Source organism: Streptopelia decaocto, assembly GCF_964273445.1.
Source record: "Streptopelia decaocto genome assembly, chromosome: 3".
NCBI lineage: Eukaryota > Metazoa > Chordata > Aves > Columbiformes > Columbidae > Streptopelia > Streptopelia decaocto.
The window spans coordinates 69,793,719-69,821,517 of NC_138656.1; the positions used below are offsets into that span (position 1 = coordinate 69,793,719).

Here is a 27,799-nt window from a genome sequence, read left to right on the forward strand (position 1 = left end):
GCCTGAGGCTCACAGAGTAGCCCAAGCAGGTGGGCAAACATCTTTCCCTGACCTCACAGACTTCACTGACACTTTCCAGGGCCAACTGCCATGAAGGGCTTTAAAGCTTGTCATGTGGTAACTACATAACTGCTGCATGTCCTGTGGCCAACCAGACTTCTCAACCTCAACTGAGGCATCTAGGATCCACATAGGATGCATGGACAGGCTTGTGTTTCACATGGAATTCATGTGAGCCACAACTTTAAGAATCCGTGTGAGCAACAAGTGCTAAGCAAAGGGATTGGCTGAGCAAAAGCATCCCTCAGGGACAGCCACCTGCCAAACTCCATTTTTCCTGGAGGTAGACAAGAAAGGGACACAGTTCCAGGCCTAAATAGTTCAGCTTTGCTTGTGTATGAGTTGTCCAGAACTCAGGGACATATGGCATATCAGTGACAGACCATGCTTTGACTGCTGGCAGAAGTACTGTGAAACTCATTCCCAGGTCCCTGAAGAGGGCAGCAGACCCGAGAGACTACTCTTGGAAGACTGTGAAGGGCTGGGGAGGAAAATCTGGTTCTCATCAATAATGTAGAGTAGATGTGGACCCCGGAGTGGACAAACTTTTGATTTATACTGTTTTCCTGCTGAGGGAACTACTTGGCTTGAGGGTGAAGCCAGGGTGTACTCCAGAAGTTATATGGGATGGGCGGTATAATCAGGAGATAAAGACTACTCTGAAAAGCAGAGAAGCAAACCAAGCTGACTATGTAGATGTGTGGTTTAGTTTCTCCTGATGACACTGTTCCACTTCATGTAAACTTCGGAGCAGAGTCAGAGGTCTACTTTTCTTCCAAATGAGCAAAAACCATGATCAGCCGGAATAGCTCACTATCAAACTTAATCTCTGGCTTGGTTCATATTTATTTATTTTAGCAAAGTATTACATCCCCAGTACAAGGATTTGAGTCCATTTCAGTCTCATCCTCAATATTTTACTCTTTAAAAATTAATTTCCCTAGAATTTTCCACATACCCTCATTTAGAATGAAATTCACCTTTCAATTTTAGAAGAAACTGAAGTAGAGCAGGTAATTTCTTATATTATCTTCTAAAAATATTCTAAAATCATCCATACTATTAATTATGCAATGACAAGTATTTTGTTATTTTCAGGAATAGAACTTAAAAGATAACAGTTACATCCAGGACACTGAAGGTAGTTCATCAGCTCCTTTTCAGGAGCCAGGAGTTGGGGAACTACTATCTTAAGCACGCCTGGAGGTTGGCCATGTGATCTCTAAAATTAAAGTGCTTAGCAAGAACTGAAAGCTGGGAGCCGTCAGAAACTCATAGCTTCTGTGGGTGTGGAGGACAGACCCCATATATCAGTCAGTGGATGGCACACCTACTTGTGAAAAAAGACACACAGAGTCCAAGTAAAGATGTCATTCGAGGATGCTGTATGTCTGGGCTACTTTTTGAAGGCTGATCCTACTTTGAAGTTGAAGCTTGGTAAAGACTATATTAGAGAGAAAGGAAGGGTTGTTTATTGTCCATCCCTGTACTACATGCATTTGGTACTTTTTGTTGTAGAAGAGATTTCTAAAATATGTAACTTAATTAATTAAGTTTTGTATGATCTCTATGTATCTTGATGTGAAACAGGTGACTAAACAATAAAGTCAGTTTCTGAACAAAACAGTTATATGAGAAAATGAAATACAACAAGAATTAAAAAGCCATATAATACCAAACTCTAAATGTACGATTTCACTGTATGTGTCTTTTTACTGTAGCAACCAGGGCACAAGGGCAGTATGAACATGTGGCCCTTTATTTGATCAAGGATAATAATCAACTAAGCCAAAAGGAAGGGAAGTAGATTTTCCTAGTTCAGCCACTAATATAGTCTTTTACATGTCTCCAAATGTGTAACCATTGCTCCATGCAGCGCTGTAACATGCAGCCATTGTTAAATGGGGAAAAAATTGTGCCTATAACAAAGAATCCAAAATACAGAGAAATAGTATTTGGTGTCACTAATTATGTAATGGGCTTGATACTCCACCTCCCTTCATTTCAGATCCAAGTGCTACTTCTCTCCTCTTTTGCCTGCTCACACCTCTGTTGACAGGCTCAGGTCCTGGTGAGAAGTGGTTCTACTGAGCCTTGTAATTGCTGCAAATACGTGGTGACCATGGAAGCAGCATAGTTTGTGATAACATCTCCTGCTTTCCTGATCTTTCACCATCCCAGTAATGTTAATTACTTGAGGTCTTCCGATTAGCGATGATGCAGCATCTCTCTAGAGGCTACAGATACCTATAGTCCTTCCATTAAGGATATCATTCTCCTCTTAGGCTATGAAAGATGCATCTCTTCCAGCAAAGAAGTTTCGGCTAATGACTACTTAGATGTGCATTGGTCCTGGCACATACCACTACTGATCTAGTCCAACCTTTTATTCCAAATCTTAGCTGAAGCTAATGACTATGTCAGTGACTCTTACTAATTTCAATAATGAGGATAGATCCTTGCAGATCTTAAATCCATAATTAGTTCAGATTTGTTGCTTTATGTTGACCTGAACCCTAGCAATGACTTTAAATCCCATAGTGTCAGCCTCAGAAGTATGGTCTCCATTACCTAAAACCTCAGTTTCTTCTAGAATTCAGATTCTTCTAGAACTAGCGTTAACCTAAATAACTCATCTTTCATTTAAAAATAAAGATTTCAAATCAACTTTAAGTCTACTGTTAAGACCAGACCTTGAAGGAATCATAACCTAGTCTGGCAGTAGGTTTCATATAATCTCAACACCTCCTGCTAAAACCAGAAACAATGCACTTTCACCAGTTCCTGCCCAAGTAAGTCCCAGTTTTAATTCTTACTATAATGTTAATCTATATTGGTCTCCCTACATTCTCTTTTATCTCCAACTAAGCATAGTTTGTGGCTCCCTTTAAGCAGCAGCATTTATTGGAGCTTGATAGCCACTTCTAAATCCAGTAATGACTCATGGTCCCAGCTTTATGTTGATCCAGGCTCTGAAGTTAACCCTAATGCCAAAGCTAACTGTGACTTAAGCTCCACACTGAGTACATCCCTAAGAAGAAAGAAGCAAAATTTCCTGAATTAACTATGTTAAATTAAGCATACCATGTGGGCCCTACTGGCAAGAACCATAAAATGAGATCAGGCATTATGCAGGTTCATCCAACATACTAGCCTGAATTCAAGCCCATAAACCCAAGTGTAGCTATTCCCAAATCCTACAGAGTTCATCATAAAAACTAGATCTGTGACCTCTTTCATCCTGGCGATTTAGAATAGTTTTGTAGGCCCTCGTTTGCAAAAGTCGTAAGACCCATACCAACCAGCCGACCCTTGTCCAGACTCCATCACCAATGCTAATATAAAATTTAATCCAATCCAGTCCCTACAGATAATAACTTGATTTGGACCATAGCCAAAATCTACTCATATAGAAGGCTGGCACTTACAATCTGGGGCATATCAGCCCCAAAACTAACCCTAGTCTATCTATTCGCAGCTATCAAACCCATGTAAGGCCTCCTGCATTACTAGACGTAATTACTAGCAGGCAAGCCCAACAATTTTAAGTTTAGCTTGATGGCACTTTTAACTTTAGCACAATAGTATTGGGCACTGTGGATCTCCTGGCCTTCAGGAGTACATCTTTGTCCAGAGGGCTGACATCAATGGCCCATGTTGTTACTCTTTTTCTTCTAGAGATTCTGGTGTTTCTCTGCCTGATCTTTGATTCTGTTCCTAACAGATTTAGTTTTTTTAGCGTAGTATATCTGCCCTTCTAAGAGTGATAACATCTCTACAGTTTGGTTTTTTTCTTTAAGTGTTCTAAATGTGGGGTGCTTTTTGTAGCTGTTTCTTCTCTAATCCACTTGCACCGTAAAATTAAGTCCACTCAGTTCTGATCTCACACTGAGGGAAACAACACTGCACTGTGTCATACAAAACATCTGTTCCCATTCCAGCATATTTGTGATCTACTAGTCTGTCTTAAAGATAAGGTTCAGCTAAAGGGCTCATCTCTACCCGCTGCAGTGCAGGACCCCTTCCTCTCTGTGACCGTTGACTGCTCACATACTTCTCTAATATTGCTTCTTTTTGTATTATATAATTTGTATGAGAATCAGCTTTACTTTGGAAGTGACAGCAGATTTGATCTGTTCATCTACCTCTATTTTGCCTTTTCTAGAACCAGTTCCAATTCACTGATATTGGAAAATAGATCAAAAGGATTTCATTTTTATCTTTCCTTTTCAGAAAAAAAAAAAGTCTGTTTTTTGTTTGTTTTGGTTTTATTTTTGTGTGTGTTTTGTTTTGTTGTGTTTTCCTCTAGACAACATTCATTTGGCACTGATCCTACCCAAAATGTACAATTTTTTATCACAGATTTTTTGGTGTATGTATATTTAAACCAACATATGAATGCATCCACTAAAAGGCAACTGAACTAAGACCACCAAGCAGTGACTCCATTGATTCTTCATGTTATTTATTACAATGCTGCTACAGTACCAAAGGTAGAAATCTTCCCATGGGGTATCCCACAGAAGCTATGAATTATTTAATTTACCACTGACAAAACTTACCCAATTCGTCAAAGCACATATTTGACTGAACTAATGAGTCTAAAATAGAAATTTCTCCTTTGGCTTTGCTAGTTACAATTTCAGGTTTGTTTTGTTCTGCAGCACTATAAGAGATTCCTCTTAAATTTCTATTTGAATATTAAAATTTCTTTTTTACTGCTCTTTGCTGTTGATAAGGAAGTGCAATTAACAACAGTGTGATACTTCATGCTACTCTGCATTTTGCAGCCATCATAAGAATCTGCACATTCAATGATATTGTATTGTTTCTTATCTCAGATCAAGTGCAGATAAAGTAATTTACCCCCAAAAAAATCCCACAATGCACAACGGTTCACATAAAAAAGAGAAAATGACTGGAAGTGATGCATGTAAATGACATATGAGTTGCTACGCAGCACAGTGCTTTTTACTTAGGGCTTGATAGACTAAGACACTATTTGCTAGTGGCTGCCTACTTCCTCTAAATTCTGTGTATTTCTCTCATGTAAATTCAACAGCCTGGAAGTTTCCAGCTTAAAGTAATTATTTATGCCATGTCATTGGTTAGCAGAGGGAGCCAAGCATTTCAAGACAGTGAGATATCCCTTCCCTTCATAATCCTCTCCCCCATTTTATCTCACTTGGAATGGGAGGGATCTATCTCCATTAACTATAGACGTGACTTGCTTAGATAGGGAACCTGACTTTTATGGGACTAATTTTAAGAGAAAATATATACTGTTCTGAATAACCATGAAGAATGAACTCTCTTGCAGTACTTACTTCACTTGGTGTAAAGCATTGCCCTTGTTTGAGCAGCCTGTATTACACTATATGTCATTGGGAAATTTTGTTGAAACCAAAAATTTAATGCATCATTATGGCATTTTTGGTCACAATGTAAGACTTCACCCTGAATTAGGAAGGACTTGAGCTGGGGTCTTCTATTAGTATTATTAGTAGTATTAATATGTCATATCAGGAATTATTCATGAGCTAGTCTAGTCAATGCTCCTTATTGCTTTTCTGCTGCAGTCAGACTTCTCATGATAGAAAACACTTCCACCAAAAATACCCTACTATCTAATTGCACAATATCCAGCATATATTCAATGGTTTGAATAGGAATATGAACATCAAATAGCCTCAAACAACTCAGAAGACTGGATTAAAATCCAAACCTGAATCTGATGCAGGGAACAATCTGATTATAAAATAACATCTGTTCTTTCATGAACGTGTAGCACAAAGCTTATTTTGTAACTGGATTCTTTTCTTTGTCCTCTTTAATATCATTAGTGAATATTCTTCACCTGGTTTCATTCTGGTTTCTCCAGAAACATATAAAAACATATGTTTGTATAATGAATATCATTCTGCCTGTAAAATATATTGTTATTATAATAGCTGATCTGGAGTGGCATAATATTTTTCATCATCTTTGCTATTTTGGTCTCAATATAGGTAGTTGTCCTAAACCTATTAAAGTTGATGTACTCCTTTTTTGTGGATTTCCACCAGTAGAAATTTTGGACTCGTAGCCCAAGTAATTTTGAAATCCCACGACATTTTGTGGCACAGTTTCATTTGTTTCAGTTATCTGGATAGAGTGGCAGGCTACCACAATTGTTTAGCTTATGATATTTGCATGTTTTGTTGGTTTTACTTGAAGAGAAAGTGGCTTATTTTAAAAGAAAAAAAAAATCTCCACAATATGTTTTATTTTTTTTTCCTGAGGACTTTCACTTACACAAGTAGGCACTAAGCATTTGAAATTGACTTTCCAGAGCACAACAGTAAAAAACTTAAGAATTTGGCTTAGTTTCATTTAAAACAGTAAAAATTGACCTTGTAAACATTTCCATAGGAGGTAGGATGCATACATTTGACAATCTGTCAAATAAGAGAAAGTAAACAGTTACTCTGTGATCCTAATAAATAATGAGCAACACAGGTATTAAATAAACATTTTTATACAAAAAGACATAAGTGAAAGACTAAAATAGCATTTTTAATAAATTAGGAATAGATGTAATCATTTTGGTACAACTTAGTCTTCCTTGCAAGTATCACTGACTCTTTCTGCTCACCGTGAATTTCTGACTGAACAGCCATAATGGTGAGAACAATCCTGAGTGATTCACTAGCAGGACCCACTCCTAAATATAGCTATTTTTTTGTGTGAAGGTCTGCTAATATCTCTAAAATGTCTCCTTTCACACCTGTATATAATACTTTTCCACCAACTTGAAGGGGATTGCCTTAATGTTTGGATTTGGAAAGTAAGCCTAAGGTATTGACATGTCTCCCCCAGTTCAGGTTCCTCCAGCAGCTGTACCCATGAAGACAGTGTTGATTGGCGGCAAAGATGACACCATATCTCTGCTTGGTGGGCCATGGGACTCCAGATTTTCCTGAGAATGGAACTGACCAGGTGTTCCATACATACACTGGGAAGATGTAGTTTGCATGTTTGAAGCTGTGGGAAAAAAAGATTACCATCATTGCAATTTTTCTATCTATGGAATTTAATAAAAAACACAACCTAATTTCATCTGATGGAAACGCTTGTCTACCAGGCACAACATCTGAAGGACAGAAATGTCAGCACTTCTGTACTTCACTCAATTTACCTATACTTCTAGAACTTTCCTTCAGTGGATCCTCACACTATCAGGGAATGGGTCAAAACCCATGTGTAAGTCTGCTAAAAATCCAGCTATGGGCTTGAAGCTTATAGCTTGCATACGAGCCATCTTCTATGAAAATTGTCCAAAGTTATTAATGTGCACTATGCTCATCTTTCCATATCCTGCACTATTCAGGTCCATATTCACTGGTGGCATCACTGCCACCACCTGGCACATATTGACACAGAATACCGAAGATACTTGATGGGCACAGTCCCTGCTTGGTGGTACTGTTTTCCCCCCCGCCTCTTTAGCATCCCTTAAGAAACTGAGCACTGAGTTCTTGCAGAGCCTTAATGAGGCAAGTAGTGTCTGATCTTCTATGCAAAGTTAACAGGTAAGTAGTAGGAAGAGGTAATCTTGTGGAGAAACAAATGGTGCCCTAGTTTGTGTCTTCCATGCATGCCTTTTTGGAATGTGAGGCCAAACTCAGCTGCCATTTGTTTAATGCATATACCAAAACAAACTCATTGGGGTTAGCGTATTTCACCTAAAATTCACTGTTATTTGGTGCCTTGCCTAACACACAGCTGAAGCATAAGACAGTAAGGGACTGTACTACAAGTGTATATCTAGACATCCCTGATCCAAGGTTCATTTATCTGTTTGACAGTGAAGATCCATAAAATCCCTTACAAGACCCCAGTCCATTATTAGCTCAGTTAAAAAGTGTTTCCTGATATGGATTTTTCTGCAATTCGGGCCAGCTATTCCACTCCTCATGGACAATGGACCATAGTCCTCCTTATGGAAGTGAAGAATTATTAAACCCAGTGTCCTGCAATTTTAAGGAAAATACATCTTATGATACATCCTAGCTACTGAGCTATTTTATCACAATGTTGCATCTCATATACCATATATGTGAGCTACAGTTTAATCCTCAGCACTGGTTAGGATGTTAGAAGGTTCATAGGTAATAGGTCTTGCTCAGTTGCTGCCTATACTTACGCATAGGAGTCCGACAGACAATTGAAGGTGAGGACTCTGTGTAGAATGAGCCTGTTTGTTTTCTTCCACTGTCATCCAAGATATTCAGTGGATCATGTATATCATTGTATGATGGCAATGATCGAATGCTGCTTACACTGCTGATTACAGAAACATGTTGATCCACCATTGTTCCAAGCCTGTGAGATTCTGGATAATTTATATTGTTTCCATAATATCCTATTGACAGGAGATTGGAGAAAAGCAGAGTGAAACTACTGTTGAAGAGAATCGGTAGGGTGGTAGCATGTGATAACCTGGGACAAAAGGTAATTGTTACCAGCTGAGCCCCTTGAGAGTAAGATTATTTATGTACACACACAGCCTAGAAACATTAGTAACGTATGCAGTGACTGACCCAAAAGAGGGGTGGTAGCAAGGGTGCAAAAAATCCTAGAAGTTCTGTCATGCCTTCAGTACAGAATTGGCCTTCCATTCTAAGTTCAGAACCAAACAGTAGCCTGCAATAAGGGTGGTCATGAGAGACACCATGGGGACTCCTATCCATGTGCTCCCTTCTGAAGCCCACAATCAAGGAAAGTATACTTGGAAAGAAAATCTGCATGGTAGTACATACTTACTGCATATACAAATCCACATAAAAGCAATATTTCCACTCTGTCTTTCCTCCAGAAGAGGGAAGTGGTTTTGCTGACTATATCTCTGAAGCAGATTGTGGCAATAACTTTACATTTGAGGTATGAGAAATATTAGGGCAAAAATCTCAAACTAATGCTAATGCACATTTTTATATTTCATTTTACCATCCTGACCCTGTGACTAGAATGGTCCATTATGCTTATCGCAGAGATAAGTTATCTTTTGGCTGCTCTGTTTCATAGTAGATGTTCTGGGGGCTTTTCAAGATTGTTAAATCACAAGGCCACCCTGGTTTTGCTCCCTTTGCATAAGACATGGTGGTTGTGCCAAAGAAAGATTAACATAGGTGCAGCAGATGCATTTGAGGTCAACGGAGGATTCAGCAGAGGAAAAGAAATCCTTAAGTAGCTTGTTTAGCTGCTTTACAATCTTTATGTGTCATGAAAGAAGTAGAAAACAGGAAAGTATAAATAAGAACTGAAAACAACTTCCATAGAAAAAAAGCAGAAAATAAGTGTTCTACTCCAGCAAGGAAAGAGAAATAGAAGAGAAAAAGAAAATATATATTAATACCGTTGGAAGCATTAGCGGCATATGCTGCTCCTGGGCACGTAGACACTGAGTTGCTCAAGAAATTGAAACTCCCAGCATTCAGAAACTGAATATTGTGTGTGTCCTGAGACATGGATGAGGGAACATAGCTGGAAGGGGATCTGGCATTGTATGGAGACACAGCACAACTGTTGCTGAAGTAGTCTCTGGAGAACTGCTGTTCACTCAAGGCATTGAATCTGCTGTGCTCTGCTCTGTGGTGGTAAACTCCTGAAGTGGAATGGGCCTGAGTTCTGAACACGGCCTGGTAATTGGAATTATTTCCATAGTAATTCTGATTAGTTTGTGACAAAGTCTGGTAAAGGGGTTCTGAGTAGGAAGAGCACTGTGAATGTGTGGATAGCACTGGACCTACACTTGGAGGTCTCACAGCCATTGGCCCCTGGTTGATAACACTTCCTCGGCTGACCATGGCTGGTGAAATGGGTGGAGTCATCAGGTGACCAGTGCTTTGAGACAGCTCCATCTGACCTGTAATAAGTAAGTATTAGCCATGATTAGCATTCATACTGCAATACTGCTGAATAGAGCAGATCTGTTAAGACACTAACCCTCTGGTGAAGTGTACACTACCAACTGAAACCTTTACAAAGGATATGCATTGCCCCCCATCTATACAGCACATGTTCTTTAATCCATGGCTTTAGGCTACAAAGATTCCTACTTTCATTCTCCAGCTTGGAGGCTGCCACATACAGTGGGAAATTCCAGCGCTTATAATACAAGCCTCAGGTGCTCCAGGTGTCAGTGTTCATTCTCTCCTCACAAGAACCTCACCAAACCAAGAGGTATAGGACAGTTTTACCACTGTTCCAATAGGATCTATTACTGGCAGGGCTTTACAATTGCCACCTTCTGTAAATCAGCACAGAGGGTGAGCTCATGAAATATTATTTACTAGAGGTCTTTATAAAAGCATATGGTCATTGCTCCTACGGCAAAGCGTTGCTGTGGACTGAAAGACTAACAAGCAAATAAGAGAAGGATAAATTAGAAGAACTGATCCATACCTGTCAGCTGCATAGTCTCATTATCTCCTGGGGTGAAGGGGTTCAGACCAGAAGCTACACTGCTGGGCTGGCTAGCTGACAAGGACACATAGGTTTGCTCTCCTAGACACTCATTTTTGACTGAAGTGTCACTGGGCAGAGGAGCAGCTTTGTTACGATTTGCTAGGAAGCAAGAGCTCGGTGATGCAGTAAAGGTGGCTTTGCTTGCATCTGCAAGAGTAAGCGAAAATTCTTGGTGGCTGTAACGTATGCTCATTGCATGTAAATTCACCACTAGTATATAGACAGCATATGAGCTGCCTTATTTGTTCATATCTTTGGTCAAGACCCAGTGAAACATCCATATTTTGCATGTAGCAAATGAATACAAGTATTGCTCTAGCCTTGATCTTCCCAGTGGAACTGTTAGTATCATATTCCCTGACCACAGATCCACACCACCGTGTCAGCTCCTTACTGAAGCCATCATAGTGAAGGTATGGATCAGATTTATTCCCTTGAAGTAAATGTCAGCAATGGAGTCAAGTAAATTGCACTGAATGAATCAGGTTCATGGCACTTCAGCCATGGCATTTCAGAATGGTTGAGCTCTGTTTTCATACTGATATCTAGAGAAAAGTATTTGTTATACTCAGTAGTTCTTCAGTTTTCTGCAGGCTACTGATAAAGTCAGTGGAAGTTTTGCTATTCTTCAGTGGAAACCATGACTTTACCTTGTCAAGTACTTTGCCTAAGCATCCAAGGATAAGGCAAGTATTACATAGGACAAGTTTTTTCCCAAAGGCTGAATTGAAAGAAGTGCAGCATCTGCCGTCAGACAAATTCTATGCAAGTTTCTTGCAGCAAAATGCAGATTACAGACCAACAACAATGAAAAAGATACAGATCGATTGCCAGTGCTAATGTTAATAAAAAATAATTCAGCAGAACCCAGTCAAGTTTCACCAGATTTTAGGGATTAACCTGCATCAGAACTTGATCCAAATAAATATTCATTCATTTTATAACAAAGGACCTGGAGCATATGACTTCAAACTGTCTAATCTTGAAGAAACCTGGTAGATGGAAAATGTTAAGAATACTGTTTAAATTAATTTTGTTTCTCTTCCACATAGTAATACTTCAGCCAGATGTTAAATAGGGCTCCCAACTAGTGTTCCAATGTTACAGGGACATTTGCATTTTGGTAACATTTAATACATTCCTAGTTCAATATGTAATTACATATTTAAGCTTTGACAGGAAAACTGGATTAGGAATTCTTGCCCTTCCTGCTACTTATAGCTCTTTTCACACTTCAGCTTGTGGCCCTTCAGGTATACCTACAAGTGTTTGTTGCATCGAATATAATTTCAATGATCCAGTGCATTCACATTCCCACAAAAAGTTAGCTGAACTGTGGTAGGAAGTTGGGAATGAATGGCTGAGTCACAAACTTTTCAGGTGAATTAGACGTTTCATATAACTACACCTTCAGGAGAAGACAGTAACCCTGCTTCTGTTTGAATTTGAATGAATATGACAAGTTCTGAAAATAGAGGAGTGCATTCAAAAGAACTAAGCTCTAGTTACCTAAATTCTTCATATATTTGTCCAGTAGATTCTGGAGTTCTTGTTCTTTGTCATTGTTGAACTGTGTCTCCATGGCGAGCAGGATGTACTCATCTAGTAGCATGCGGATCAAATGAAAAGAACCTTTTCGAGGAGAAAGAGAGAGAGAGTAGCTGAGTTATCTTTGTGACCATCTCTCAGCACTCTACAAGAAGCCAGTGAAACAAACAAATAATTGTGGACTTTACATGACCTGGCAAGACCAACAAGGAATAGTGCCTAACTTCTAGCTCTAATCTCTCTTTGCACTGGCCCACCTAGCTCAATTGTTTACTGTCCTGTAGGCTATTTGACCACTAATTACATCAAAGAAAACTACTGATGAAAGTGAGACATGCTTTATACTTGAAGAGGGCACACAGTGGAGCTAGATAAGGCTGAAGTCTGCTAGAATGCCTCTGCTCTATTTCTGTTTGCCTTGTGCTAAATAACCAGACAATAACTGGTGAAGTCTTTGACCTTATTTCAAGGATATATCACATTTAAGATGTGTGTCTCCTTACAGCTGTTTCAAACACCCTCTAAATTTTAGATAAAAATGTACCCACAATGAAACTTAGAAAATTATATAATAGATTTAAAATGAGTTTCATTTGTTCTATCATCTTCTATTTTAAAAAGGGTTCTTTCTGAGAGTCCCCAAAAATGTAAGCATTTCTGAAGATGGACATGTAAACCTTAATTTTTAAAAGCCACAAACACTGTTCAGTTAACTGATTGCTGATCCCAGAATTAAGTTAGTGGTGATATGCCAAATTCATTTTGCTTTTATGAAATCTTTTATTTTTTATGAAATCTTTTATGAAATGCACAAGAACTTCTATGGATCATCAATTTTTTACCAAACTGACCCACATGTAAAACTAATAATTTAAATCTTCGGTCTCCAATACTGAGATATGCAGTTATGCTTTCATTGTCATATCAAAACAAACACAACTTCTAGCTTTTAAATGGTAAAGGAGTGCCAAACAGCAATTCAAATGAAAAATGCCTTTGAAAAATTAGCATACAACACAGGTCACCAACAAAATATTGCTAGCATTTACTGTGAAATAATAGTTAGAAAAATAAGTTACACGGCATTTGTGGCTTTGATCAAAGAATCTTTAGACCAAGACAGGTTCCTCTGTTGAGGAAATGGTGGAAAGCTGGTAAGTGCTAACACATATGTACAAAATATAAGTGTTTTTACAAAAACCAGGTACCAAAACTTGATGCGTTGTTTAGAGTTAGGTTATGCATCACTCGAGCACCGAAAAAACTCCATTTGAGAAGGAAGTCTTGAGCTCTCTTCTTTAATGACCTCCCATTTTGCTTGCTTGCCTGAAAGAGAACAGTAAAACACTGTTAAGTTCGTTAACTTGCTTTCTGCAGACAGGAGAAAAAGGAGAACTGAATATGCTTGAGAGTTCAAGGAGTCCTTGACTTAGGCTGATGCGGCAGGGTGCATCAAGCTGCCTGATTCAAACTGTCTTCATAATGTGTGTCCTAGACTGATAAAGAAGAGCAGCATTCACTCTTTTCAGTGCAATCAGAGTAGAGCTCTGACAATGTTAGATAAATCAAATTGCGTACTGCTTGGTGTCTGTTGTGCCCTGATGGTATATGAAATGTCTCATATTCTAGTATTAAAGATGCTGAATTATTCTGTAAATATACAAGTGTACAGGGAAGAAAAACAAAACAAAACAAAACACCAGATACCCTCTGGCACTATGTTATTCCGGATAAACAGGGAACAGAAATTGCTCTTTGTACTTTAGTGTGATCAGTATAATACCGGCCAGTCTTTCCCTTACAAAATGGTATGTTTACTATTGATGCTTTTAATGCTGCTCATTTCATACTGTCACTTTGCTCTGGCAGTGATTTGTTCATGTGGTAACATATGCCTTGTTGCTTTCTCAAACAGCAAGCAGAGAGAAGCTGTTGTGCAAGTCTGACAGTAACTGCACTTTAAGCATGGACAGAAGGCAGGCAGCAATGGAAGGATTACAGGTGCTGTAAATTATTAGCTTCTGCTTATTTGACCTAGCCACATATCAGGACTTGTAGGTTTTCTTAACCCTAATTACAGGAAAACAATGCTAGAAACTATACCTGTTAACTTTAATAATACAATATTGCATAGTAGATGCTGAATAAGAGAATGCTTCACTTTTTCTGCCTGTCTTGTATATCAGAAATTGTCTTCTGAAATTGTGGAATCAATTTTACACCATAACAATTCAGTTCTAATAGAAGTTGTAACTGCTCAGCTTCAGTGGGAGTTTTCTGTTTAGGTGAACGTGTATGGGGACTTGTTTTGGCTTTGCTGCCTTGAATCATCCAAAGCTCCTCACTGTGCTCCTCACACATGACAGCAAATGTTAGGAAACCCAGAGTGGTTTAAAAATAAATTATCACTGTCTCTATTGATATTTGGGAAAACAGGTGAATAAAGAAAAAAATGACATGCCCATGGTTATTCTGTAAGCGGCAGTCACTCTTCTGCAAGTCAGTCAAGGCTAACTGCACTGTCTCCTCCTCTTGTATCCATTCATGTCAAGATGTTCCCTAAAACAATGGATAAGATATTTCCAGGTACAATGTGACCTGATGGGATGACCGGTGTTTAGCTACTAGCAAGCAATGCATTAACATTTTATTCTGCTAGTTTACATTCATTAGAGCCACAAATTGGGTAAATATCTCTTGAGTTACAACTCAGAACTCAATTATTTTGTTCTGAACTTCAGTGTAATTGTTCCTGTACAACTACATGTATATAAAATACTTCTAATTATAAAACATCTGGTAAATCAAGAGGGGAAAAATCCCATCAAAACCATCAACTACCAAGTTAAGCACCTTAGAAAGCTACAAAAGTCTATCTTCTATCCTGGTCTGTAGAAATCCTTCCACAGGTTAGCTAATTCTGAATCCATCTGCTTCGTTAAGTTATACCACAAACAGTCGTTTCTGAATACCATGAAAGAAATAATTGATTCTCTAAGAAACAACTTTTGTTCACCTTAATCACTGGGCAGTACCCCTGTGATTCTGCACGCACAGATAAGATGGATGGGCTTCTTTCATGTTTATGACAGGCCGGACTTTAATGCTTTCGTTAAGGTACTTCTTAGTTCTTCACACACATAAGACTGTTCAACAGCAGTCAACATGATCAATTAGAACTAATGACACTAGAACCTTTCACACCAAACCAGAACTCCCCTGTTCCAATAAGGACATGGGAGCAGAGATGAGAATCCCGTGTGGGAAACCAATAGAACTATATAAGTAAGAGATTGTGTAAGGAGAAAGGGAAGTAGGATTTGGTCTTGAGTCAGGCAGAACATTTGAAAGGTACCTTGATGACCCTTTGTTCAACCACAGTATCCAACCATTCAATAAAAGATTCCACAGTGGCATTCTTCTTTAGAAGGTCCTTCAGTTCTTGGAACACTGTAATAGAGTCATCTACCATGTAAAAAGGAGAACATATCATTGCACGCTATTCTGAATGCGAGAAAAAGCCACTCACCAGTCATATGACATATTGTAGCATGGAAAGAAAAAGGAAAGAATTAGAGCAGTGAAGAAATGAGCAACTCCACAGCAAAGCAAGCACACATACATCCATCGCACATATATATTTTAATTACTTAAGTATTACAATCAAGCAGGTTGTAATACAATGGAATTTTACAATAAAAGGAAAAAAAATATACCTATTTTTTCCATTCATTTTAAGATTCAGCCTTGAAATCCTTTCTATTACTAAGTTTAGTAGTAAAGCTTTATCTGTAATGTGGCAGACTTGTATACTGTCTCAGGTTTCCCTTATATTTTACATGTTTTTAACAATCAAATGTAAAGCTAACTTTCCCAATTCCCACTTTCAAAAAAGTGCCTGAATGACCAGTTATTTCTCTTATCCTTTTATTTTTTTTAACCAGTGTGATAGAAGACAAAGAACAAAAATGGAAACAATTACAGAGAAAGTAAGAAATGGACAATTCAAATGAAAATATGAAGAGGATTGTGAACTGTCAAAGAAAACAAACTTTGATGATCAAAGTAACAATATTTAGAAGACAACATATTACTATTGCTCTCCTTTCAGCTCTTCAAACTCTAATCAACATGATTCCTATGACGAAAGTTATCTTTTTTTAGCAGAGAAAATGGTTACATCTTTTTTCAGCAACAGGTATGTATATGAGAATTGAAATTCTCAATATTTGTACTTCACTCTATTCTGTGTATGAAAATAGCTGTTACATTTTAGAGAAAATTATGTATTTTTTAAGATCTGCTTTCAGAAAAAAATATTCTATTTATACAAACAAACAAACAAGTTACCTAGCTTAAATATCCAAATATTGAGACACCTTTCAGGAATTGATCACCATATTATCAGGACAAAACTTCAAAAGAGATTTTATTACACTTAGCAACTGACATGTAATTATTTTTGCAGCAGACATTTAAAGCCATCTGTTTGGGATGACTTCTCAGGGCAAGCAACTGTTCTTGTAGGACACACTAGGGCAACCAACTGGTTTTCTTGAAACAACTGAAGTTAACACCAAGCTAGATTAGCGAATGCAGTGTCTACATGTGCCTTTTCCCAGTCCAAGTAGACTAGTGTATCCTGGATTGAAAGAGTGAATTACTTTTAATGATACAAATATATCACCATGGACTTACATTCACTGTAGACCTCACCATCAGAGTCTGTGCTCCCTGAGACTGCAAGGAGTGCTTGAGAGCCAATACTATTCAGATCAACTTTTTCAATATCTGACACCATGGAATTCACCACATGCTGATCAAAAAGGGCTGGTCGAGCAATCTGTAAGAGAAGACAAAGTAAATGCTGAGATATTGCTGTGGTTTAAGCCCAGCCGGCAACTAAAACACCACACAGTTCCTCACTCACTCCCCACCGGCCCCCACCCCAGTGGCATGGGGGAGAGAATTGGAAGGGTAAAAGTAATAAAACTCATGGGTTGAGAAAAAAAGTTAATAATAAATAAATAAAAGCAAACTGTAGAGAAAAGGGGGAAGAAAATAACAGAGAGAAAAATACAAACCCAGAACGACAAGTAATGCAAACGCAGACAATTGCTCATGACCAACTGACCGATGCCCAGCCAGTTTCCAAGCAGCAGACCCCTGCCAACCTCACCCCTAGTTTGATTGCTGACCATGATGTCATTGGTATGGAATATCCCTTTGGTCAGCTGGGGTCAGCTATCACAGCTGTGTCCCCTCTTTTTGTGCACCTCTAGCCTATTCACTGGGGGGGCAGTGTGAGAAGCCTTGATTCTGTGTAAGCCCTGCTCAGCAGTAACTAAAACATCCCTGTGTTATCAGCACTGTTTCCAGCACAGATTAAAGCACAGTCCAATACAAGCTGCTATGAAGAAAATTAACTCTATCCCAGCCAAAACTAACACAGACCCACACTTCGGGATCACCTGAATAACTCCTCAAAGAAGAATCATATTCTATTTAATTTTCTTATCATGACTGGCTTTCTCACAGATCAGATGTGACAATGTTTCCCTTTCTTAAGACTTCTAATACTCTTCTAATGTGCCTTCCTATCAGATTATCTTCATGGTGTCACCCACATGCTACTTCTGTCTTTATATCTGTGAAAGAGAAAACCATGCCAGGATGAATATATGGTGCATCTACGGTTATTCATGAGGACTACCACCTCAAAACCCAAGCTGCCCCAAAAAGCATTCCATACTTCTGTAAGGTCTACCAAACCATCACATGGGGATGCCTCTTGATTGCAGACACCTGCATTCTGCCAACACAGCCTTGGAGCCCTCAGCTACCTGTCACTCATATCTTCTCCTTTCAATCAAAACTCAAAGAGAAATAAGCTCACTAAAGAACATCCTGGACAAGACAGTAAACCTTTGCTAGGCAAGAAGGATTATCTGATATTTTCTGATTTGGAACAAATACCCATATATGCCACTTCATAATTTGATTGTCATGATAGTAGTTCATTATAACCATGGTCTTTTCTCTCTTTCCTAATTCTAAAGTTTGAAATTTTGATCAGATCTATTTATGGCCGCTTCCTACTTGCATGGTTAAAACTACAAGAGGTAAGTCTTCCATGGTTGAAGTTGAACCTTGAAAAAATAATGCATTCTATCTCAATAGCCATCAAGGTGTACTGAATCTAATTGACAATTTTTTGGATGTATAGTCTTATTCTGTTTACCTGTGCTAGGTGTAGGAATGACGTCTGTCGTTTTAAGGAGGAAACAAATCTTCGTGCAATAGGTAGTTTCTTATCTGTCAGGTTTTCTGGTAGATTTTCCAAAGAGGAAACAACCCACTGTTCCCAGTTTTTTGCAAAATTTCTTATATCTGCCAGTAAACTATAGGAAAAAAAGAGTGTTTTAGAGAAATATCAATAAAAATTGCCTTGCATTAGTTTAAATAATTTGGTTTCAATCTATGATAAACAGATTCATGGATATATTGTGAATTACTTCTCAGATGTCACCAAAAGGAAACAGGAAATGACCAATTATCAAAAGGTGAAAATTGACTATATATTGATCTGTACCTCCTCAGAAAAAAAAGTAAGCCATCTGCCAATTGAAATAGGTTGAAAAACGCTAGTTTTAAGAATAAACCATAAGAAATCCATGAACCATTAGAGATATCACAGAATCACAGAATGTTAGGGATTGGAAGGGACCTCAGAAGATCATCTAGTCCAATCCCCCTGCTGGAGCAGAAACACTTAGATGAGGCTACACAGGAATGTGTCCAGGTGAGTTTTGAATGTCTCCAGAGTAGGAGACTCCACAACCCCCCTGGGCAGCCTGTTCCAGTGTTCTGTCACCCTCACTGAGAAGAAGTTTCTTCTCAAATTTAAGTAGAACCTCTTGTGTTCCAGTTTGTACCCATTGCCCCTGGTCCTACCATTGGTTGTCACCAAGAAGAGCCTGGCTCCATGCTCATGACACTCACCCTTTATATATTTGTAAACATTAATAAGGTCACCCCTCAGTCTCCTCTTCTCCAAGCTAAAGAGATCCAGCTCCCACAGCCTTTCCTCATAAGGGAGATGTTCCACTCCCTTAATCATCTTTGTTGCCCTATGCTGGACCCTCTCCAGCAGTTCCCTGTCCTTCTTGAACTGAGGGGCCCAGAACTGGACACAGTATTTCAGATGTGGTCTCATCAGGGCAGAGTAGAGGAGAAGGAGAACCTCTCTCGACCTACTAACCACCCACCTTCTAAAACACCCCAGGATGCCATTGGCCTTCTTGGCCACAAGGGCACAGTCCTGACTCATGGTCATCCTGCTGTCCAGCAGGACCCCCACGTCCCTTTCCCCTATGCTGCTATCTAATTGGTCATTCCCCAGTACTGGAGCCTGGGGTTGTTCCTGCCCAGATGCAAGACTCTACAATTTCCCTTGTTATATTTCATTAAATTTTTCTCTGCCCAACTCTCCAGCCTGTCCAGGTCTCGCTGGATGGCAGCACAGACCTCTGGCGTGTCAGCCACTCCTCCCAGCTTAGTGTCATCAGAAAACTTGCTGATAGTACACTCTATTCCCTCATCCAAATCATTGATGAATATATTGAATAATACTGGCCCCAGTACTGATCCTTGAGGCACTCCACTACATACAAGCCTCCAACTAGACTCCACCCCATTGACCATGACTCTCTGGCTTCTTCCCTTCAGCCAGTTCACAGTCAACCTCCTTACCCAGTCGTCCAGACCGCACTCCCTCAGTTTAGCTGTAAGAATGCTGTGGGAGACTGTGTCAAATGCTTTACTGAAGTTAAGGTAGACCACATCCACCGCTATGCCATCATCCATCCACCTCGTTATGTCCTCATAAAAGGCGATGAGGTTGGTCAAGCACAACTTCCCCTTGGTGAAGCCTTGTTGGCTGCCCCTCATGACCCTCTTATCCTTGATATACCTTGAGATGGCACCAAGGATAAGTTGTTCCATCACTTCCCCAGGGAAGCTAAAGGCCTTAGTCAGGCATAAAACCCCAAACAAGACGCCATTCATGGAAAAGATGGAAAGATTCAGCAGTAATTCTCCTCTTATTAATGTCTTGTTGAGGAAATATTTGGATATTATGGTCATACATAGAATACAAACCCAAAAAGTACTCTGAAAAAAGGTAACAATTCTTTTTCCTTAAACAACACAAGGACATTTGTTTCTTTTTTTTTGTTTGTCAGAAGAAACCTATTTCAAATTATCCAACAAGCCAGTAAAATTGGACAGTAAAGTACTGTGTATTATTTTAAGGCAGTTCTATAGGTATGCTCAGGGCTGACAGTATTTTGCCATACATACTCTGCTGTCCTAAAACTGAGATATAGAATTTCCACCTGGCGTATGACTAACAAGCAGAATGTAGCATTATTATACAGTGTCAAATACCTACCTTTCTGGCATTTCTTGCATTGTTGCAGGGATGAGCACATCTGTAAGTACCTTCAAAAAGGCAATAGAAAATGATATCAAGCTTCCACTGACCATTTATTCATTCATGTCTGTCTTGTCTACTTAGATTGCAAAGTGATAAGGACAGGAAATTTATACAGAATTAAGCCATTCAACCTCTTGTTCAGATATTTATATACCTAGTTTTCTTCCATCACTATTAGATAAGAACACATGAGATAACTATATACCTAGACAGCTCACACTCCTAATGTGTGCCAGTGTGACGATAAAACAAGAAAACGCTATCACTCATGTCTTATAGTAGGGAAATCAGCAGAAGTGAGATGCATAAACACTTTTCCAGCATCACTGTGAGTCTCAGAAAAGCATATACTCCAGCATCTCCCAAGCCTTTGAGTGCTATTAAACCCTTGACTCTTCTTTCTGCCATTCTGCACGTGGCACTGAAGGTGTTCATAGCTTGGGACTAATCTCCCACAGCTACATGTGATGTGGAACTGTTTTGTCAAAAAATCGTGCCCTCTGACATGCCTTCTGGGGAATATTATTGCAGAGAGTAAAGATGTTAGCCTGTGTCCCAAAAATGTTTCCACTACTAATGTAAATGGTTTGATAAAAGCACAATAAAATTCCTCCTTCAATCTGCCAGATGTGCTGTCAAGAATATCTACCATGATTGTAAGTGAGAAATAGTGAGAGACGAAGAAGAGACACAATAGTAAATGTATGAACTTTTGAGAAATTCTGCCTTTTTCAATTTCTAATTTAGTGGTCCTGTAGTATTTCTTCTTCTGTCACATTAAATATTTATTACAAATAAAGTTCATATTGGATCTATTGGGACAGCACAATTGGAGCAGGAAAAACACTCATAAATTCAAGGTACAATATATAACCTCTACAAGTAAAGGAGGCTTAATGGCTCATCTCCAGGGTAGTAATTATCATCTTTAATTATAATCACCTTTGCTTCACTCTGCTAACTAAAATGTCTTCTTAGTTTGCAGTTTGATATGCTTCCAAGAAATGTGTGTTTTCCTATTTTCTGGATTTTTCCCTGTATTTTTGTACAGCAAAGAATGATAAATAGATGACACTCAGACACCAGTGCTAAACAGTCCCAAGTCTCCTGCTTCAACTGCTTGATGTTTGCTGTTAATAACAATAGTTATTTCTTCCCATTGATATGTGGTTGTGAAATGTGTTAGAGACAGGATGACAATCCTTTCCAATGTATATGGTGTGTCCTATCAGAGGAACTTAAACACATCATAGCTGTTAATTAACAATCAGATCTGATTTTCCAAATTAAAAATTCAAGAAACTTTATTGGCCTTACTTTCTTTATTTTTTCCCCTGTGCTCTATTGCTCAATCCTGACCTTGTAATACTCCTTATTTTCACTTAACTATTCTGTGATCATGCTGTGAACTAGATCAAAGAATTGATGTGGCACAAAACCAAAATTTTTTTAAACCCAAACCAGTAAGGAGTGCAGCAGTTTTGCTGGTACATCTAGCAGCATTGAAACAGAAATGAGGTGTAGCAGGCAGAAGAGGCAGGAGTATCTTAGCCCAGTATTGTTCCAACTCTGCAACATGAAACCGCGGCCTGACACAACCTCTGAGTAGCAGATTCACACGTGGAATCACCTCACTGCACTGCCACACTTTCTTTGCTGGTAGACATTGAAATAATCTTTTAAGTAAAAGCAAGGCCTCAGTTTTCATCCAGGCTTAATTTAGCCAGCCTTGTCGGTGAAGCACAGAAGCATTTCTTTTAGCTACATTCAAGCAAGTAGGTCAGGATTTCACCATTTGTGTGTGTGTGTGTAGTCACACATCAAGTGTGCAGCAGAGCTGTGACTGGAATTCAGCTCTTACACGTGTCAGTATTATGTTCTCGATTTCTAAGGAATCCTTGCTGCTTGACACAGGTAAGAGGCAGAAAGCAGTTGTAGCATCCTGTTATTCTAACTTCAACGCTGTTTTTACACATGCAAAAGCTCTTACATGGTTGAGATTATCCATGTAGCTAAATGTTTAACTTACCTTATACAGGATTGAGTCACAAACACAGAAGATGTCAATGATGATGGGATTTTCAAGCAGGGGAAGAAGATGGTCAGGCATTCCTTGCCAGAAATGTAACAAGAAATGTTGAATCTAAAGGAGTAGGAACCAAATTAATGACCATAAATTATGCTTTCTTGGCTCCCTGTGTATATATACCAAGAATGTGTGTTCAAACAACATACCTCTTCAAAGTTCCCATTAATTGCATTGTCAAGGACACACTGACAGTGTGTTTTGTACATCATGATAAGAGTATCTACCTATTTTGGAAGAAAGAAACATTAAACATTGTTTCTTAGCTCCGTACTGCTAAAGTTATCTAGGTTTCTGCTTTCTGTAGCTAGTATTTAAAAGTAGAATATAAACTATATTACAATGCATATTTACAAACAGGCAGTCTGTATAGTCAGCAGTAATGAGGAGGTCACTCATCTCTACTTTTTAGCAATATCTTGAAGTTGCAATGTTGTTGTCAGAAATGTAGCATCTGAATCTGTATACAATGTGAAAATGTGGATATCAAAGCAAGGCAACAACTAGGTTAGCCAGGCAGATGGTAAATTCACCTTTCCAAAGCTAAGATTAATCCCAAAGAGTAGTGCAAGTTAATCATTAGGCTACTATAGGCGTCTATGAGTGTTCTGAAACATCATCTAGTTGGACAAATGAGAAAATAGCTGCCAGTCATTTGGTCAAAGTTTAATCACTGCCTTACACAAACTGAACTTTAAAAAGCAGAGCTCCCTTTCATCTCATCAGGCTGATTTATCTGAGCAGAATATTCCCTTATTTTAATAACTGTGCTGAAGTATTAGAAGGCTTTGTAAAAAATGTACTGTTTTTTTAATTTGTAGGAAATTATAAAACAAGAATTTTAATGTCTTTAAATCTAATGTATTTCATGTAAATTTAATGTATTTCAAGGACTGAAAAGTGCTAGAAAAACCATTCTCACAGTCCAGAATCACATAAAGTTTGTTATAGCTTGTGAACTTCACCAGCAAATCAATATCAGCTTTCAAATGAACCTAGTACTGCCTTATTTCAATAGGTTTACTATACAGATTTATTTGAAAATGGACAGTGCTGACTTTCAGACCTGCTTCTGTAACTACATATCTTTGAAAAACAATGGCAAATGGTATGATTCAAGAACATTGTAAAGATTTTTTTTTTTTTAAAGGGCTGATGGAAGTTTAAAGTTTGGGTAAATTTTGTTCAGAAACATAAAATGCAGAAATTATCAATCTATTTTAGCGCAGGCTGCTTCATTTATGGACTCTCCGGAGATCTCAGTTGCATGCAATTTCTTGGAAGTTTAATGCAAGAGTCAAACTTCATATATGGGCTCTCTTCATCAGAGAAGCTAAATACCTTAGGTTCAATAACCCTTCATCAGATAAGTTGAATGAAAAACAGGAGAGAAAACAGGAAATAAAAAAAAAAAATTAAAAGTATAAGGAAAGAGCAGCAAGGAAAGAGAGAGAGACACACTCACAGAAATTCATCTCTCTTCCCACAGTCTTGTCACAAGTCTATGAGTCTGTCCCCAGACACCTACAAAGCCCTGCCAGAGACTCCCATTATCTGGTCCCAATATCAGAGCAATTACATGTTGCTGACCCAAGACTGAAGAGAAAATCAGTTGCATCTTTTTCTTCATTGTTGGAATGGTAAAATTCAGTTTTGCTTACACTGCTATCTCGGGTCTGCCAGGAACCTCAAATGCTCTTCAGATTTAAATGTTATGAGAATGTTGTATGTATGGGAGATGTCAATGGAGACTATAGTAGTAGGTGAAGCACACTGCTGAGCACATCGGTTCTTGGTCTTTCTTTAGGAACTGTAAGATTTCCAGCTAAGATATCTGTACTACAGATTGCTTCTTTTGTTTAGATCCTCACAACTGGAATCTCAGGCTTCATTACTTTCACAGAAGAAACTTAAGAGGAAGGGCTCTTAAAATAAAAAGATTTAAAGCAACATATCTCAAGACAGCAAGCATCATGATTCTTACTGGAGGCTAAACTGAGGAGTTCACAAGGTACACCAGAAGGTTTCTAGCACAGTTCAGGGATGCAGCCGTCCATAATGTGACCAGAAATGACACAGCAAGTAGTCAAAGACATAAAACATATGCCAACAATACTTGGGCCAGCAAACTCATATGCTCAGATTTTCAGTCTTTTTTCAAACAATCAATGAAAGAGAATGAAGTTTATCTAATTATTTGTTGTGAATTATCTGCTCTGATCTAATCAGAACAAAATTTACTTTAAATCCAAAGGCATTTGGAATGAATACAAGTCTCAGTTATTTGTTTGTTTTGCTCTTCTCGTTTTACATACCATCAGTTTGTAAAATACTAGGTCAGTTAATAGGTAAATAATTCAACCACCTTTCCAGTGGAAAGCCAGTTAATCGGTGTTAGTAAAGGTTTGCCCCCTCTATAAATCAGTCACCTCTGTTTGATTATGGACATTTCTGGCTCTTTCATGTCAATACCTCAAAGACCAAGATATGAAGAAACTTTCTGTGGCAATTTTTGATCAGTAAGTCAGAAGAGAAGTAGCTCACATTTTACCTTGTCTTTAGAAATGCACCCTTGAAGCAAAAGATGTTGAGCACTTGGAAATTCTGGGAGGAGAGTTCCAGTTTTGGAACTCAGAGAATATTTACGAGTGAAACCACCCTGAAATGGAAGGGAAAAAGCAGGAACATTTAAATAGCTAATGTAGATTTAACTGAAGCCAACAATTAATGTTAAATTTATATTATCTCATGAGTCCCTTCGTCTTCCAAAATAGTTACATTCAGAGAATCGTTCCAAAATATCGATGCTTATCCAAATCTGGATTCCAGTGTAGGAAGATAATTAAAGCAATAAAATCTGTATTATGATCCTGTCCTTACTGACTGAATCATACTTATTCTCATAGGATCGCAGTCAAACCTAGAGAAGACTATTTGGCTGAAACCCTTTGTTTCATTTTAACCCACCCAGTCCTTAGATAAAGGTCGTGTACAGAGCCTTGAGCAAGTCTTCTACATATTCCTGTGGTAAATCCGTTACTTCTGTGCAGATTCCCTTTATACTAATGGATGTAATTTATGATCATGCACTATATGTTTGAATGGTACTTCAAGTCACCTTTCCCTACCCCTTTGCATACAGTCAGATTTCAGTGAAGTGGGAACAGTAGGTACACAGTGGAACATATAGTGTAAAAATGTGCAAAATGGAGTTTTTTCCTATACATATTGACTCACCATTCAGCAGCCAGTTTCAAGTGAAATTTTCTCAAATACTGAATTCAGAAAACGATAGCTGTAACTGACTTATTCACTATATATATATCTCCCCATTTTTACAGGGTAATATGTCTGCCAAAACAGCAAGGCATTAAAACATACATTACGTAAACACATGTAGCCTGTGCTGTCTATTATTCAAATACATACAAAGCTCTAAATCAAATAAATTATAGAAAATTAGAAACATTAGTACTTCTTCATGTCAATACTTTTGCAGCTTTATAATTGTCTATCAGTATTCAGAGTGTTTTTTTTTTTTTTTTAATAACAGGAGCAATCTCAGTGATTTCATTATGCAATTACCCATGAAATACATTAAAAGCTTGATTAAAAGGGACTAGTTCATTTAAAAGAGGGCAGTGGTGGTGGTGGGAGGTTTCAGAGAAGATAATCTGCAATGTTCTTTACCTTGCTAATGGACTTATATGACTGTGCCTCAGTTCTGGACTTAATATTTTAAACCACTGCCACTTGCCCTTTCAATTTAATGCCATCTGTTTCTAATGGCCATTTAACATTAAGATAATGACAGTAATATTATCTGCCTAATTAACCATGCAGACTCTAATGGTGCACTAACTGGTTAAGATAAAAGAATTTGCTGATATCTCCCCCTACAGAGAGAATACTAGAAAATGTGATAAAACATACCAGAAGTAAACAGTGTCCCTGGCACTCAATAAGTGTTCATTCAAATGGCATTTACTCAGTATATTTAGCCAATCAGTGCTTTAACATCTTTTCAATGTCTTTATGTTCCTGCTGAGAATTACACCTTATGCAATCACTGTAAATCTTTCTGGAATACCTTATTGCATGTACTTTCAAGCAAATGAGTAAGGATATATCACCTGTTCACTTTAATGGAAAGTATGTTGCCAAATTTTCAGATTGTCAAAAGTCAGTTTTGACCACGAAAGCTGGGGTTTTTTTATCTTTTCAGGCCTGCCTGAATATTTTCAGACAACACAGAGCTAGCCAAACACGCATACTGCTGTGCACTTTCTCACTTATTTCCACCGACTTCTCTGTGATTCTTTTTCTGGCAGGACCAAGGTGCTGAACTTTGTGGCAGAAACAAGACAGGTTTCTGGGACTGCCAATTCCCAAACAGAGTGGCAATGCCACATCAGAATTGGAAGTATATGTGCATTCATTTATGCCAAAGGAAACAGAATTTTTCCATCTCAAAGCTCTGAAAAAATGAATGCTGTAGTGGTGTTCATGAAACCTTAAATATGTTGGGGATATCCCACAGCATAGCACTATCTTTTTCTTGGTAAGATCACTGATTATCTGAGCAGGGAAAATGCAGCAGATGTAATCTATCTGAACCTCACTAAAATACTTGCCATGGTGTCACCGTGGGAAATGATTAGTTATGCTGGTGAGAATGGGGATTAGTACAAGAATGTAAAATGTTTAAGAAACTGACACTAGATGAAATGTTGTGTTGACAAGTAAACTACTGGGCTGAAAAGGGACTGAAGATTCTCAGAGATTAGACTTGGGGCTGATCTCACTGAACATTTCATAGTTTAAATTGCCTGACATGAGCTAATGAAGTCACCGATAAAGAGGAAGACCAAGAGGTCATGTAGAAAGATCTGGATGGCTTTGAGATAATGGCAATAAAGTGGATGAAAATCAATAGAGCAAAGCTACACTCTTAGGGACCAATAGGAGTTTCTGCTGTCAGCTAGGAGTTGCGTATCAGGAAATGAAAAAGGAGAAAGACTTGCTGTGTATCAGTTGATCACAGGCATTATATTTAGTCTGGTAAATTAAAGGGTGTCAGGTTACGTTCCCAGGCAATA

General features: G+C 38.4%; 1 protein-coding gene across 1 annotated transcript in view; it reads right to left on the bottom strand.

Moving 5' to 3' along the window:
* Positions 1-6,919: 6,919 nt before the first annotated feature.
* Positions 6,920-27,799, bottom strand: part of RFX6 (regulatory factor X6) — a gene marked incomplete at both ends in the record, with an annotated part of 35,637 nt that continues 14,757 nt past the window's right edge. Inside the window, 13 exons of the mRNA XM_082047192.1 lie at positions 6,920-7,083; positions 8,246-8,464; positions 9,458-9,967; positions 10,507-10,716; positions 12,079-12,201; positions 13,326-13,443; positions 15,473-15,582; positions 16,816-16,960; positions 18,359-18,518; positions 20,570-20,619; positions 22,644-22,757; positions 22,850-22,927; positions 25,252-25,359. Of these exons, the coding sequence (XP_081903318.1) occupies positions 6,920-7,083; positions 8,246-8,464; positions 9,458-9,967; positions 10,507-10,716; positions 12,079-12,201; positions 13,326-13,443; positions 15,473-15,582; positions 16,816-16,960; positions 18,359-18,518; positions 20,570-20,619; positions 22,644-22,757; positions 22,850-22,927; positions 25,252-25,359 (2,109 nt within the window). The remainder of the gene's footprint in view (positions 7,084-8,245; positions 8,465-9,457; positions 9,968-10,506; positions 10,717-12,078; positions 12,202-13,325; positions 13,444-15,472; positions 15,583-16,815; positions 16,961-18,358; positions 18,519-20,569; positions 20,620-22,643; positions 22,758-22,849; positions 22,928-25,251; positions 25,360-27,799) is intronic.